Source organism: Dermacentor variabilis, chromosome 10 (assembly GCF_050947875.1).
Source record: "Dermacentor variabilis isolate Ectoservices chromosome 10, ASM5094787v1, whole genome shotgun sequence".
In the NCBI taxonomy this organism is placed as follows: domain Eukaryota; kingdom Metazoa; phylum Arthropoda; class Arachnida; order Ixodida; family Ixodidae; genus Dermacentor; species Dermacentor variabilis.
This window is the reverse complement of record NC_134577.1, coordinates 91,359,860-91,376,031: the sequence shown is the minus strand read 5'-3', so window position 1 is coordinate 91,376,031 and position 16,172 is coordinate 91,359,860. Positions and strand designations below refer to the sequence as shown.

Genomic DNA, 16,172 nt, shown 5'->3' with positions numbered 1-16,172 from the left:
GAAATGGGTAAGTAAAGCGTGCGTTGTATCATGCCAACCAAGGTGAACTAAGTGCGTCTTATACTCCGGTGCGACTTACACACCACTTTTTTTTTCTTCTAAAATCGCGATAAGTAAGGGGCGTGATCGAGTTAAGCAGAGGTGCGACTTATAGTCCCAAAACTGCGATATTTGTAATTAGCCGCACATGAAGCCTGCTAAAAATCTGCGGGCGCCTGCTTCGTCTCACTACTGTGGCTCGTCATGCCTTCCTTGCCAGCTCTATTTCTGGGAAAAAAAACGAATATTTCAAGGGTGTCTGCAAGCAAAATGGCAAGGCGGTCTATACTCAATCAATTTGCAAAGTCACAAAGAAGTTTGAAGCCAGAAGCAGGAAGTTTAGGGAAATACGTGTACTGTGACCATCCTTCTCATTCTCGCCGAACCGCCAAGCTTGTAGCTCCCGTAGACCCTAGCGCCATAGTTCCCTCTAGTAATTTTCCTAGGGGAAATATGCGCAATGAAGGGGAAAGTACAGTGACGGAGGTGGGACTTCCACGCACGTGTCACTGCGCCGACTAGTCCGGAAGTTTTAAGCAGTTTAGTGTTGCAGTCACTCGGATCTATACTGATTCAGCGTAGCTTGCTCCTTGCGATGGTACCGCATTTTCCGAAACATGGAAGTGCAAAGCAGAAAATTTAAGTTTGGCGCTCAGCGGTGTTCTGCATTTCTTAACATATGAAATTGGTGCATTCAAAGTCGCGATGTTGAAGAGCCGGTAATGCATTGCGAAAAGTTTTGCGCTGACGGACACCGACACACAAAGCGTTCCATGTGTGAGGCTAGTAGTGTTCACTGTTCATCAATCATGCAGTGACAATCATGCAGTGAGGCTAGTAGTGTTCACTGTTCCTCAGCAACTAGAAATACTGACATATGCTGCACTTATTGCACGGCGTAATTTAGCCCCACATCAGACGACCAAGTGAGCCAAAGGCTGTGCCTGAACGTCGCGACGTCCTCTTCCCTGAGATCACGAAACATACACATCCTGGGTAGCCAAACGGGAACTGGGCCCGTATTCCCCCCAAAAAAATGTCCCCTGATAGAACCGTTCATAAGAGAAAATTTCCGCCAATACCGATGCTGGGCATATTGTTAGAAAAGAAACGGCCAGCCAATCAATAATAGCACTTACGAGCCTTGTGAATTCGGCCCCCGGTTCGTAGAAAATTCTTTTTTTATTATTAAATTATTAACGCCAGTTCATGGCTTGCCAGTATTTTTCTGTGGCTTGCAGGCCCATGAACTTCAATTCACGCGAGCAATAAGGAGTTGAAAATGTCGTCCCAATACTCCTTCAGACAAACGCGTGCGATATTGGCGATCCTAGATTGAAGACGTAGAATGAAAACTCGGGGCTATATTCAGGAGCGCTGTCGTGCGTGCGCTTCTCCTCCCGCAAGTTTCCCTTCGTAGCCGCAGGGAAGACGTCCGCGAGTATCAGTGGCACTGGCGCACACTGCGCTCGCAGGGGGACCCGCAGCACTCACAACTTGTTCTCAATGTCGATGCCCTCGAAGCGCTGGTTCGGGCAGGCGATGAGCAGCGCGTAGAATACGAACCAGTTCAACACCGAGATGAGTATGCACATGCGTATGATGTTGGAGCAGCTCAGGTTCAGCTTGGAAACCACGTAGCCACCCATGAAGCAGCCCAGGCTAGCGCTCGGAATACCGATCATGCCTGCAAACGCCGTGGCAGCGCCCCTGTCAACTGCATTCATCGTTTTTCCCAGTCCCCAAATTTATATAACAACTTAGATAACATATGTAGAACTTAGATGATGCAAGCGAAGAAAACTGAAGCTGGGCGAAACATTTGTTGGCACTGGAAAGAACACCCGAAGCCACTGCTTCGACTTCATGGTGCTAGAACTGCTGTATACAGTACGTACCAGTTCTGCTGAAGGCGGAAAAAGGGAACAGGCGGTTCGGTTCTTGTACGCACACGTAATAGCGGCGTTCAGCCGTCGAGCGAAAAGATGTCCCATGCGGCTATTGTTTGCCAGCTCGAAGCAATAGCGGCATTCCATAATGGCATCATCAATGCGGGTACAATTCCAAAATATCAAAAGTCTTGCTATGCCGTAAGCTTGTCCTTTCAAGACGTTCCCAATCTTGTCTCATTCTCGCCTATCCCTGTCTACCTTAAGGCAAAGCAACAAGTCTCGTAGTAGTATGTGTAAGACATCTTTCTGCGTGTGGCCAGTGCTTTGCATTAATATGTTGGTTCATCGAAATTCTGAAATGGGAATTTGTAGCTGTTCAAGACTTGAGGACCATCCTCGTGGTCCTTACTGCCACATGTTTTCGCCTTTATCATAAGAAGCCAACAAACCAAGGCTATAAGAAAATCATAGGGGAAATTACTTGTACTTCTGTTTGAATTAAGGTATAAATTATAAATTATTAATTATTAATTAAGGTGGTGTAGAGGTGGCGTAGAGGTGCTGACGTAGAGGTGTGGCGTAGAGGTGCTGGCGTAGGTGTGGCGTAGAGGTGTGGCGTCGATGCTGAGGTGAAGTTAAGTATGTTAACGCATGATGCCCTACGTAGGACAGTAACTAATGTGTTTAATTTTATGGTTTTGTCAAAGTTTATGACAATGTTGTGCTTAATATGATGGTTTTGTAAAAGTGTACGACCATGTGAACAAAACGTGTGTGCCTCTGCTGTTGTCTCTGCCAGTATGGGGGCGAAGGACTCCCTCAAGCCATCCTTTAATGGCTTTTCCCTCCGCCTCCCATCACATGTATATGTGATAAACCAATAAAGAATCAATCAATCAAGGTAGAACATACGCCTCGCGTGCAAGAGGACTGTGGTTCGAATCCCGGTGCCGCGCACTTTCCCACTGGATGAAAAAAAGAAAAACATCCGCGTGTTGATAAAATTGCATAAACAGGCCTGGAGTGCGGCCTGATCCCGGTGACCAGAACCAGTAACGCACTCCCTCACCAGAGCACGATTGGCCACCCTGGTGCAGTACTTGGCCACAACCTCCCATATCAATACAATCACAATACAAAGCCAGAGTAGGCAAGAAGCAGGCTGGAGACAAGTCAGTGGGGGAATATGGCATAGGCTCTAGGAATAGCAGAGGAGAATTATTAGTAGAGTTTGCAGAACAGAATAATATGCGGATAATGAACACCTTTTTCCGCAAGCGGGTTAGTCGAAACTGGACGTGGAGGAGCCCGAATGGTGAGACTAGAAATGAAATCGACTTCATACTCTGCGCGAACCCTGGCATCATACAAGATGTAGACGTGCTCGGCAAGGTACGCTGCAGTGACCATAGGATGGTAAGAACTCGAATTAGCCTAGACTTGAGGAGGGAACGGAAGAAACTGGTACACAAGAAGCCAATCAATGAGTTAGCGGTAAGAGGTAAATTAGAGGAATTCCGGATCAAGCTACAGAACAGGTGTTCGGCTTTAACTCAGGAAGAGGACCTTAGTGTTGAAGCAATGAACGACTATCTCATGGGCATCATTAAGGAGTGTGCAATAGAAGTCAGTGGTAACTCCGTTAGACAGAATACAAGTAAGCTATCACAGGAGACGAAAGATCTGATCAAGAAACGCCAATGTATGAAAGCCTCTAACCCTACAGCTAGAATAGAACTGGCAGAACTTTCCAAGTTAATCAACAAGCGTAAGACAGCTGACATAAGGAAGTATAATATGGATAGAATTTAACACGCTCTGAGGAACGGATGAAGCCTAAAAGCAGTGAAGAAACTAGGAATTGGCAAGAATCAGATGTATGGGTTAAGAGACAAAGCCGGCAACATCATTACTAATATGGATGAGATAGCTCAAGTCGCAGAGGAGTTCTATAGAGATTTATACAGTACCAGTGGCACCCATGACGACAATGGAAGAGAGAATAGTCTAGAGGAATAAGAAATCCCACAGGTAACGCCGGAAGAAGTAAAGAAAGCCTTGGGAGCAATGCAAAGGGGGGGAGGAAGCTGGGGAGGATCAGGTAACAGCAGATTTGTTGAAGGATGGTGGGCAGATTGTTCTAGAAAAACTGACCACCCCTTTATACGCAATGCCTGATGACTTCGATCGTACCGGAATCTTGGAAGCATGCTAACATAATCCTAATCCATAAGAAAGGGGACGCCAAAGAGTTGAAAAATTATAGACCGATCGGCTTACTGTCAGTTGCCTACAAACTATTTACTAAGGTAATCGCAAATAGAATCAGGAAATCCTTAGACTTCTGTCAACTGAAGGACCAGGCAGGATTCCGTAAAGGCTACTCAACAATAGACCATATTCACATTATCAGTCAGGTGATAGAGAAATGTGCAGAATATAACCAACCCTTATATATAGCTTTCATTGATTACGAGAAAGCGTTTGATTCTGCCGAAACGTCAGCAGTCATGGAGGCATTACGGAATCAGGGTGTAGACGAGCCGTATGTAAAAATACTGAAAGGTATTTATAGCGGCTGCACAGCCACCGTAGTCCTCCATAAAGAAAGCAACAAAATCCCAATAAAGATAGACGTCAGGCAGGGAGATACGATCTCTCCAATGCTATTCACAGCGTGTTTACAGGAGGTATTCAGAGACCTGGATTGGGAAGAATTGGGGATAAGAGTTAATGGAGAATACCTTAGTAACTTGCGATTCGCTGATGATATTGCCTTGCTTAGTAACTCAGGGGACCAACTGCAATGCATGCTCACTGACCTGGAGAGGCAAAGCAGAAGAGTGGGTCTAAAAATTAATCTGCAGAAAACTAAAGTAATGGTTAACAGCCTCGGAACAGAACAGCAGTTTACGATTGGTAGCGAGGCACTGGAAGTGGTAAGGGAATACATCTACTTAGGGCAGGTAGCGACCGCGGATCCGGATCATGAGACTAAGATAATGAGAAGAATAAGAATGGGCTGGGGTGCGTTTGGCAGGTATTCTCAGATCACGAACAGCAGGTTGCCATTATTCCTCAAGAGAAAAGTGTATAACAGCTGTGTCTTACTAGTACTGACGTACGGGGCAGAAACCTGGAGGCTTACGAAAAGGGTTCTACTTATGTTGAGGACGACGCAACGAGCTATGTAAAGAAGAATGGTAGGTGTAATATTAAGGGATAAGAAAAGAGCAGATTGGGTGATGGAACAAACTCGAGTTAATGACATCTTAGTTGAATTCAATAAAAATAAATGGGCATGGGCAGGACATGTAATGAGGAGGGAAGATAACCGATGGTCATTAAGGGTTACGGACTGGATTCCAAGGGACTGGAAGTATATCAGGGGGCGGTAGAAGGTTAGGTGGGCGGATGAGATTAAGAAGTTTGCAGGGAAGACATGGCCACGATTAGTACATGACCGGGGTAGTTGGAGAAGTATGGGAGAGGCCTTTGCCCTGCAGTGGGCGCAACCAGGCTGATAATGATGGTGATGATGATAAATTATTGGAATTGAAATTGAATGAAAAAACAACTGACCGTACATGGGGCACAAACCCACGTCTTCAAAGTACGTGTACGATGCACTTACCAGTTGAGCTACCGCGGCGCCACTTTCCCATCCACTTTCTAAGGTATTTATGTGTATCTACTAGAAATAAACCTGGGAGTGTTAGCCAGCGACACACCTCACGGCCTTGAGGGCGGATGTGAAACATCGTATTTTGTCGTAGGCGTCACGTGTACGTGATCTTTTCTGATGAAGGCAACTGGTTAATAATTACATGCTATCTGAAGGCAAGAATGCCTCCGGATTCGAGGCCCCGCTATGTATTGAACGAGAAGAAAGGAAACTGAGGGCCCGATTTTCATTGGTCATATCATAAGAAGCCAACAAACAGACATCAAGGACAGCATAGGGGAAATTACGTGTATTCTAATCCGGACAAAGGACAGGACAAGAGAGCAGCAGGCAGCGTTGGTAAACCGGAGTAGCCTCGGGCAACCTCGAGCTCGCGCCTCCGACGACTGGCGATGAGGCGGCAGCGACGGGCATTCTTCTTCACTACAATCACCCCTCCCCCAATCGGAAAAGGAACCATCCTAGCAACTCATGGTTAACATATTATGAGTGGGTCGTAATACGGATTAAGGCGCTGTACGTAGACGGTTTCGCGACCACGGCAGCGTTGGCCCGCAGATGGCGGGAAAGGCTCGACGATATAGTTCACAGGCGATGTCTGCGCTAGGACACGGTAGGGACCTTGATATCTAGAGACAAGCTTAGAGGAGAGGCCAGCAGGGACAGCTCGAACCCAAAGCCATAAAATGGAGTCTGGAAGAAAGTGACAAGGCGTGTGGTCATGATCACATCGACATTTTTTAAGCCAATGATCAACGGTTGTGGCGGAGCGGGCGAACTGACGGCATTACTCGGCGCGGCGGGAAGCTCCAGAGATGGGTCGGCATTCAGATGAGTCGGGTCGGTGCGGAATAATGGTGCCGTGTGTGGTCGAAGGTTCGAGGCCATACAAGAAAAAGTATGGGGAAACCTGTGGTCGCCTGTGACATAGTGTTGCAGGCGTACATCATGACCACCAAATAAGGTGTAAATCAATGTGATCAGAGAGAACGTATTTGAGGAACCTGTCACCAAAAGTCTGGTTCTATCTTACAGTGAAACCATTATATTGAGGATGGTAGGCGCTGGTGGTGCGATGAACGATCTGACATTCAGCAAGGAACGCTTTTACGACTTCGTAGAGGAACACACAACCTCTATCGCCCAAAAGTTCGCGAGGTGCGTCGTGACGGAGAATGAAGTTTCTCTTAAGGAAGGCTGCCGTATTACGGGTTGTGACAGCAGGCTGAGCGGCTGTTTCTGCGTATCGTGTCAGATTATCGTTGGCAGCGACTGTCCAGCGGTTTCCGGAAGCCGTGTTCGGAAGTGGTCCGTACAGATTAATGTCTGTGCGATCGAAGGGCCTGGTAGGGCACGGAAATGGCTGGAGTGGACAAGAGACATGCTGAGCAGGAACCACGCGGCGTTGGCACTGAGGCTACGTTCGAATGTATTTGTACATGATGGTGAGCGTGCCATGCGAGTAAAATCTGGAGCGAAGTTGGGCGTACGTTTTGAAGACAAACGCATGCGCTGTCTGTGAGTCAGCCCCCCCCTCCCCCCGTGGAAGGCAGAACATATTTCACCACGAAGATGTCGATGTATGACCAGCAGCCACTTGCGGCCATCAGACAGATAGCTCCAGCGATAGAGAATGTCATCCCCCATCTCGAAGCAAGAAGCTTGACGGCGAAAAGCTCGGTAAGGTGGAAGGTGGAATAAGAGTCGATTAGTACGCAAGTAAGCGAAGAAGAGGGCTTATTCAGGCATCCTTGCGTTGCTCCGAAGTCATGTCGCCGCCTGCTGGGAATGAAAGTACTTCGTGAACGGCAGACAGGCAGGTAGCCCCTTAGGTTGTCACAAGCGAACGTGACAGCGTGTCGGCGTTGGTGTGGTGGCGGCCAGACCTGTAGTCAACGCGCATGTCGAAACCTTGCAACTGCAAAGCGCAGCGTGCTGATCGGCCTAAGGGGTCCTTCAACATGCACTGCCAGCAAAGCACATGGCCGTCTATAATTAAACCGAAGTTGCGGTCATAGAGATAAGATCTAAATTTACCAAGTGCCCAGATGATGGCGAAACATTCTTTTGCCCTAACGAAATAATTCATCTCTGTTTTGGTGAGGGTGCGGCTTGCGCATGCAATGGCGTACTCGTCGAAGCCAGGCTTGCGCTGCGCAAGCACAACGCCGAGTCTAACACCGCTGGTGTCGGTGTGTACTTTGGTGAGAACTGTGACGCAGCATCGGCGGCGAGGTTAGTAGATGGCGCCACTCTTGGAAGACATTGTCACAGGCGGACGACCAGGCGTAATTGTTCGAGACGCTCCGTAGAAGCCAATTCAAAGGACCGTTGATGGAAGCAAAGTTCTGAACGCAGCGACGAAAGTAAGAACAGAGGCTAAGGAAGCTGCGAAGGTATTTTACGGAGGAAGGTTTGGGAATATCAGCAACTGCAAGAGACTTGGCGGCGTCGGGAAGGGTACCGTCTTTACATACCGCATGGCCAAGGATGGTGAGCTGACTTGTGCCAAATCGGTATTTCTTCAGGTTTTGCAGAAGGCTGGCATCAGTTAGGCACTGCAACACTTTTAGCCTACAGCGATGTATGAAAAACTCGAGTGGAAAAGTAACCGCATCATCAAAGTAGCACAGGCACGTTTCCCGCTTGAGACCACGCAAAAGCTTGTACATCAGACAGACGCTCCAATGTCGCGGGGGCGAGGCAAAGCCCGAAGGGCATGACGCGAAATTCATAAAGGACATCTGGCGTGACAAAGGTCATTTTATATGTGAAACTTGGCGCCATGGTGAGTTGTCAATAGCCTCTGCGTAAGTCGATAGACTAGAACAAGTCTGCGCCTTGAATGCAGTCATAGGCATCGCCAGTTCTCCGGCAAATTGTAAACATCTTTGCGAGCGATTTTGGCCACGATAACTGACAAAGAAACGAATCGATCCATCAGACTTCTTAACAAGAACAACTGGGGATGAGCAGGGGCTATTCGAAAGCTGGATGACGCCGCGCTTGAGAATATCGGCTTCTTCGTCATCGGTAACACAGCGCTCTGTCGCGGACAAACGGTATGGTCTTTTTCGCAGTGGTACATTGGCCCCCGTGTCGATGCGGTAACAAATTGATGGCGTGCGGCCAATTGCGGCAAACAGGCTGGCAGTGAAAGGAATAACGGAACTTGTCGAGAAGGCGCCGAAGCTGGGCGCATTGGGAAACAGTCGATGTGTTGGCGAGGGAGCTATTTAGAACATCGTTCGAAGTCGGCTCTTGCGCGGGCTTCCAGGTCACTCCGGTGACCTCTTGAGTGGTGATGGAACAAGTTGCCATGTCAATGACGGCAGCGACATACTGAAGGTGGCCAACGCATTCCCCACTAAGCAAAGTTAGCGGACATGATAATTTGTTGTATACGAGCCAAATGCAGCGGGGAACATTTTCGATGAAAGAAAATGGCAGATGGCGTGAAAATCGCATTTGTATCAGCAACAACGTTGCATGACACCGCGGTAAATTGGCAGAGGAGTGCGGTGGAATTGCAACTTCTTCTGCAACAAATATTTTAGCTTCACGAGCGTCAAGAAACGGGACATCTCAAAGCGTTTGAAATTACACTTCAGCACGAGAACAGTCGATGAGGGCTTTATTAGCGGGACGCCCCAGCCCAAAATAAGATCATGGCAACAAGAGTTTAGCGTTTAAAATTCGACAATGTAGAGGAGACCTTTGATCACAATGTGAGCAGTGCATGCAGCCGCCGGCGTGATGCGGTCTGTGCTGGCAGTACGAAGTGACACCTAGAACGACAGAAAGCTGAGCTAGTTGGTAAGGATTCATAATGCAAGGAAGGGGTAAGGCGTGCAGACACGGACACTCTTGTGTCCGTATCTGTACGCCTTAACCTTTCTTTGCATTACGAAGTGACACGTTTGACACTGGCATCGCAGCCTTTCTGAGCAAACGGCAAAGTTTGACACTAAGAACTGAAACTGCGGCACCAGTGCCGATGAGGGTGAGTGCAGCGACACCGTCCACATATACATCAATCACATTAGTCGAAGAAGGGAGAAGCCTTGGACTTTTCGTGGGTGACACAGTTCCTGCCTATGGAACTGTGTCGATTAGTTTTCCCGTTCCGGCGTAGGACGACGACGCGAGGGTGAAAGCGAGCGGCGTTGAGGCGATGGCGAACGGCGATCAGCAAGAGGGCGGTGGTCCGAGTATCAAGATCCCTGGCCGGGGTTCCGAGATGCCGAGGACAACGGGCGCGGTGAAACATATAGATCGTAGTCGAAGCTACGGCGCTAGGATGTCGCGCGGCGGCGACAGAATCGTGCAATATGGTCACACGCAAAACATACTGGCCCGTTGTAAGGAGTACGCCACTGATGTATGGGTACGTTGGGGAAACGAAGTGAGTGGCACGGCTGATGGAAATGGCGCATATGGCCGAGGTGGTGGCAATGCGATAGCTTCGGCATAGCTGAGAGGTTCATTCACCTCGGGATAGGCAACGGGAGGCAGCACTGATGGAGTCTCACGGACAGAAGGCAGAGCTGCGCAAACTTGCTGATGTATGATTTGGCGAAGGTTGGCAGTCAAATTCGAAGGTGGTTGCGCGGCTGAAGACAGCAGCGAAAACTGACGAGCGACCTCAGAAAGGACGAACTTCTTTAGATAGCAAACCAAGGAGTCAATGTTAGGAGGGGTGACCTTGCTCGCGAGGGTGTCGTCGGACACAGGTGGGCGCCGCTTGAGATGACGCTGTCTGCAGAGCTCGTCGAAACTCTGGCAAAGCTCAAGTGATGTGAGTAACAGTGCCAGGGCCTTTTTGACAACATATGAAAGGTATCGTGAGAAAAGCTTTCACGATGTGACGTACCTTGTACGCCTCCGCCATTGTTGCGTTGACACACCGGCAGAAGTCGACGATGTCCTCCATATAGCTGGCGAACATTGCGGCAGTTTGCTGGGATCAGCTTAGTAGGCGTTGTTGAATGCGAAGCTTGCGCACGCCAGGGCGGCTGAAAACTTACGCGATGCTGGTAGACCACGTGCAGAGATCGGCGTCGTAGTTTTTAAGCAACAGCTGGGCGACGCCCAATAAATGGAAGATCGCGTTGTTGAGCATTTGGGGATCGTCCCATTGGTTGGTGGTGCTCGCTCTTTCACACAGTGCCAGCCAACCTTCAACGAGTTTATAATTGGTGCCGCTGAAGATGTCAAGATCCCGCTGACGCTGGGCAACGGCACACAAGATGGCGGGTGAAACTGGTGGGCATGTCTGGCTGGCGTCGTCAGGCATGACGGACGGCAGAGTTCGATTGCATAATTGCAGGGTGGGGAAAACCGCATAACTCTACCAAAACCGAATGCGAACAAAGCACAGGACAAACGAGCAGCAGGCAGCGTTGGCAGCGTCACAATAAGAGCAGTCCGGGCAATCTCGAGCTCACGCCTCCCGGGCGACTGGCGATGTGGCTGTGTCGCCCGGCATTCCTCTTCACTGCAGTACTTATTATTAGAAGTAAAGAAATTACAAATTCGTGGAAATGAAAGTGGATGAGAAAACAAATGGCCGCAGGTGGGCCGCGAACCCACGTCTTCGCATTACGCGTGCGACGCTCTTACCAAGTGAACTACCGCGGCGCCGTTTTACCCTACACTTTTTGGGGTATTCACGTTTATCTACTGGAACTAAACCTGCGATTCTTAGTCAGCGCCACACCTCACGACCTCGACGGCGGCTGTGGAAGATTCATTTTTGTTGTAGGTGTCACGTGCATGTGATCTTTTTGGGTGAAGGCAACTGGTTAATAAACCCACACATGCTGCCTGAAGGCATCAGTGCACCCGGATACGAGGGCTCGCTATGCAATGCGAGGCCTCGATGTCATGGGACGAAACTTTATGAAAGAAAAGAAATACCGTATACCTGAGCGTAGAGCGAAGCTACGAAGAAAAACCACACATATTTCTCAGAACGAAAGCTTTGAAGTTGCAGAAGAATTTGTCCTAGTCCGTGGTTGGAATCCGCAACAAACGCCTTTCCGGAGCAGTCGCTCTAAGATCTGAGTTAACTCAGAGTCTAGGAAGTTTCAGAGTGAGGGTGAAATAATCGACTGCTGAAAGCACACGAACACTTGAAGCAAAGGCGTTGGTCGTTGGTTCGACATCCGTCCAGGACGAATTTTCGCTCAGCAAAGGGAAGTAAAACTTCATTAATATTTGCTTTGAGCTGGGGCCGGGAATACACTGAATAAAGTGGACGTTGTTTTAATAAGCGGTCTAGAAAAGCACAACCTCGCCGTGTGTAATAAGTGTGACGGCGATTTGCCAGACCATTGTGAAATATGTAGTTGTGAGGCGCTGCTAAGCAAGACAGCATTCTTTAGAAGACAAGGGGTCAGTCTGGGAGGAGTACATTAGAACAGCTGTGTGCTGGGACTGTTTGTAAACATGCATAGAAATCACTACAGCACTGGCAAACGGAGACAAGAGGAATATGGTGTTGCCCGCGTCTGCCTGCCAGCGCTGTAATTCTTTCCACGCAAAAGAAATATTCATGCGTGCTAGCACGCCTCGTAAGTTTCTGTGAGACAAAAAAAAAACGTTGGTTCCGCATCCGTGCTTCTGCTTTCAGAGTTTATACATAGTTTTCGTTTTCCATACGCAAGCGTATACTATTCTTTTAGGCCATGAATGACTAAATCAAGTTACGATGAGCATAACGATAACAAGGTGAATGCAGCAGCCATCGTTTCGACAAGTGGACTTGCCTTCTTCAAGGTATTTCAAGTCCCCTTGTCGAAACGTTGGCTCACGCTTTCAACTTGTTCCCGTTTTGCTCATCGTCTTGAATTTCCATCAAACCACCTTGCCCCTGTTTTAACTAAATCAAGTTATGGAACTTATAAAGTCATGGCGTGTGTCTTTTTTGTTGTTACAAGTATTTTCTTTTAATATGCGGCATTTCTTATAGTAATTGTATTTCTGATAAACTTTTCGTTTTTGAAGTGGTTCTCTCGTCTTGTGTAGCGCTGGCATTAGATATTGAAATACTTAAGTCTATAGCGGCACCTTGGTACATATAGCTCCTACATTTTGATGCCAATGTGTATTGCAAAAGCACGAAAGAAAAACTGTAACGTTATACCTGGTCTTTGTGTCTGGGGATAAAAACAAAGAAGAGAGTTCCATTTGGAAGTCGAGGGCGGTGGCTTCCTTTCTGTAGTTTGCTGATACGTGCGATAAGGTCACCTGTGTCCGTCGACTGATGCTTAATTGTTAGTGCTCAAAGTGCGCAGTGTGTGGCACTCAGTACAGGGTGCTAACTGGCTCAGCGCCCCGTCGATTACTCGGAGCAGAGATGAAAGTGCATATCTGGAAAATGTTGGTTCGCGCGTGCTTCGATTTCTACTCGTCTTGTCGCTATAGCACCATGCTCTTCGGAAATAAAATAAGTTGGTAGTTAGCGCACGACCTGTCGTCTTTCTTGTCCGTATGAATCCAGTGAATAATAATAATAATATTTGGGGTTTTACGTTCCAAAACCACTTTCTGATTATGAGGCACGCCGTAGTGGAGGACTCCGGAAATTTTGACCACCTGGGGTTCTTTCATCATCATCATCAGCCTGGTTACGCCCACTGCAGGGCAAAGGCCTCTCCCATAATTCTCCAACAACCCCGGTCATGTACTAATTGTGGCCATGCCGTCCCTGCAAACTTCTTAATCTCATCCGCCCACCTAACTTTCTGCCGCCCCCTGCTACGCTTCCCTTCCCTTGGGATCCAGTCCGTAACCCTTAATGACCATCGGTTATCTTCCCTCCTCATTACATGTCCTGCCCATGCCCATTTCTTTTTCTTGATTTCAACTAAGATGTCATTAACTCGCGTTTGTTCCCGCACCCAATCTGCTCTTTTCTTATCGCTTAACGTTACACCTATCATTCGTCTTTCCATAGCTCGTTGTGTCGTCCTCAATTTAACGTGCACCTAAATCTAAGCACACGGGTGTTTTCGCATTTCGCCCCCATCGAAATGCGGCCGCCGTGGCCGGGATTCGATCCCGCGACCTCGTGCTCAGCAGCCCAACACCATAGCCACTGAGCAACCACGGCGGGTATGAATCCAGTGATGTGACCTCAATCATTCCAGGTACAGAGCTCGGGCTTGCGAACACGGCAGGCACCCGCTGCCCGTAGAATTTCTCAAAACCCAAGTGAAACGCGGGAAGTGAATAACAGCCAATCGAACCAAGTTGAGTTTCTTCTGAGAGGTTTTCAAAATTTGCCGAAGGTTTTCTTTTGGGCAAAGTCACTTCTGTTGCTGTAAGTGCATGACTTGGAAACGAATCGAATCAGTTGTAATGGAATTTAGCTGTGTGCACGGCGAATTTAGCTGTGCGCAGGTAGAGCGCTCCAAAGCTGGAACGAGCGCTGTTTGCTCTTGCTTCTAAAAATCTTGCAAACAAATCAGCTGACAACTTCACTCCCTGAATGAAAAACACAGTATATTCCGCTTGCACTGCTAAACTAAAGCACGCTATGAAAAACGATATGCCGCCTCGTGGCATAACATTTGCCACGATCAACTTCAGACGTCCCGAGGCAGTTATCATTCCTGCTACCGTGTCTGCAGAGAAAAAGTACGTTAGCGAGAATAATCCTGCGACTTAGAGCACTAGTAACACTGATTCTAGGGCCGATAGTTAGAAACGAAGAAAACCAAATGAATATTAAAAATTAAAGCACATCACTATAACTTATCAAAGTGCCTGCCTAAACAAAGCACGTTCAGCGATTTGAAACGCCAGCAAGATATTGAAATCAATGTTCCGCTTGCCGGGAAGAAAGAAGTCCGGAGTGAAGTGTTTCGAGCAAACCGGTATACCGCCAGCAGTCGCCACCTTTTCTCAAGGCCAAGTTTTGTATCCAAGTCGCGCTCCGATGGATGCGCGTCTTCTGCTTCTTTAACGAAAAATATGAAATCATACATTGCTGTCTTTCCACCGCGATGACACGAACAATGGTGCGCAACGAATCTTTCGACATCCACATCTTTTTTTTTTTCATTTTCGGACTTGCGCGCGGCGTCATCACGACGATTTCAGAACTACGAGGCACTTAGCGTATGCCATCATAGGAGGCCCTCTTTTGCTTCAAGCTTCAACCTGGATGAGCAGTTTCTCGGCGTGGCCGCTAGTGGTCGAGCATTTAGTTGGAGTCGCCAGACAGTGGGCGACAAAATAGAATGAATTTAATTTACAAAGATAAGGGGGAGAAATAGATAATTCACTCGTATAGACCGTTGACCATTACATCGGTCATATACAGGGTAGCAATGCACACAATCAAATTAAAGCTGCAAGCATGGGCAGAGAATAATGGCATTCTGGGAGAACTTCAGAATGGCTTCACAGTAGGCAGGCGTTTAAATGAGGATTTATTTGTTCTCACACAATGTATTGAAATATCAAAACTAGAAAGCAGACCTTTATATGTGGCCGCTTTAGACATTACAGAAGCCTATGACAACGTAGACCGCAACATTTTGTGGAATATTCTGGAAGGGGAAGGTTTAGGGGACGATTGTCTACAGCTTTTGAGAGAGATTTACCTAGAAAATACCGCTTGCGCTGAATGCGAAGGGTGGACCGAGGAGAAAGTTGATATCAAGAAGTGTCTGAGGCAGGGGTGCCCTTATCCCCACTGCTGTTTATGATGTGCATGGTGAGGATGGAGAGAGCGCTAGAAGGAAGTAATATCGGATTTAACCTCTCATACAAACAGGTGGGTACAGTAGTAGAGCAGCAGCTTCCAGGTTTATCTTATGTGGACAACATTGTGTTGCTAGCTAACAAGCAGTGATTTCCAACGCCTGGCTAATATCTGTGGACAGGAAGGCAACAATTTATGTTTGAAATTCAGTGTTAGAAAATCAGGTGTTATGGTATTCAATGAAAACAGTGAACAGACAGTGGTAATACAGGGCCAGGAAATACCTCGGGTACAGAATATAAATACCTTGATATATGGATAAACGAAGGCATTAGATATATGGGAACACGGGAAAAAACAAAAACAGTGAAGGGGAAGAGAAATGTAGCCGTAATGAAGCACAGAGCGCTATGGGGATACAATAGGTACGAGGTGCTCCGAGGTATGTGGAAAGGTGTAATGGTTCCAGGATTTACTTTTGGAAATGCTGTTGTTTGCTTTAAATCCCTGGTACAATCAGGACTCGATGGGAACGAAAGGTCAGTGGGACGCCTCACATTGGGCGCTCACGGGAAGACTAAAAATGAAGCTGTGCAGGGTGACATGGGCTGGACTAGTTTTGAAGTGAGGGAATCTTGCCGTAAAATTGAGTATGAAGAACGACTGAGGAATGTGGAAGAAAGTAAATGGGCTGGGAGAGTGTTGAGGTATCTGTACAGGAAAAACCTTGATTCACAGTGGAGTAAAAGAACTAGGAAGCTTACCAGCAAGTATGCGGCCTGTAGGGTCGGCAACACAGCAACAAAGAACGTCAATCGGAAAGTCAGAGAGGCTGAAATAA

The 16,172-nt window shown here is 47.7% G+C and overlaps 1 protein-coding gene across 1 annotated transcript in view; it reads right to left on the bottom strand.

Moving 5' to 3' along the window:
* Positions 1-16,172, bottom strand: part of LOC142559334 (solute carrier organic anion transporter family member 4A1-like) — a 56,017-nt gene that overhangs the window by 9,856 nt on the left and 29,989 nt on the right. The window contains exon 7 of the mRNA XM_075670948.1: positions 1,534-1,726. Within this exon, the coding sequence (XP_075527063.1) occupies positions 1,534-1,726 (193 nt within the window). The remainder of the gene's footprint in view (positions 1-1,533; positions 1,727-16,172) is intronic.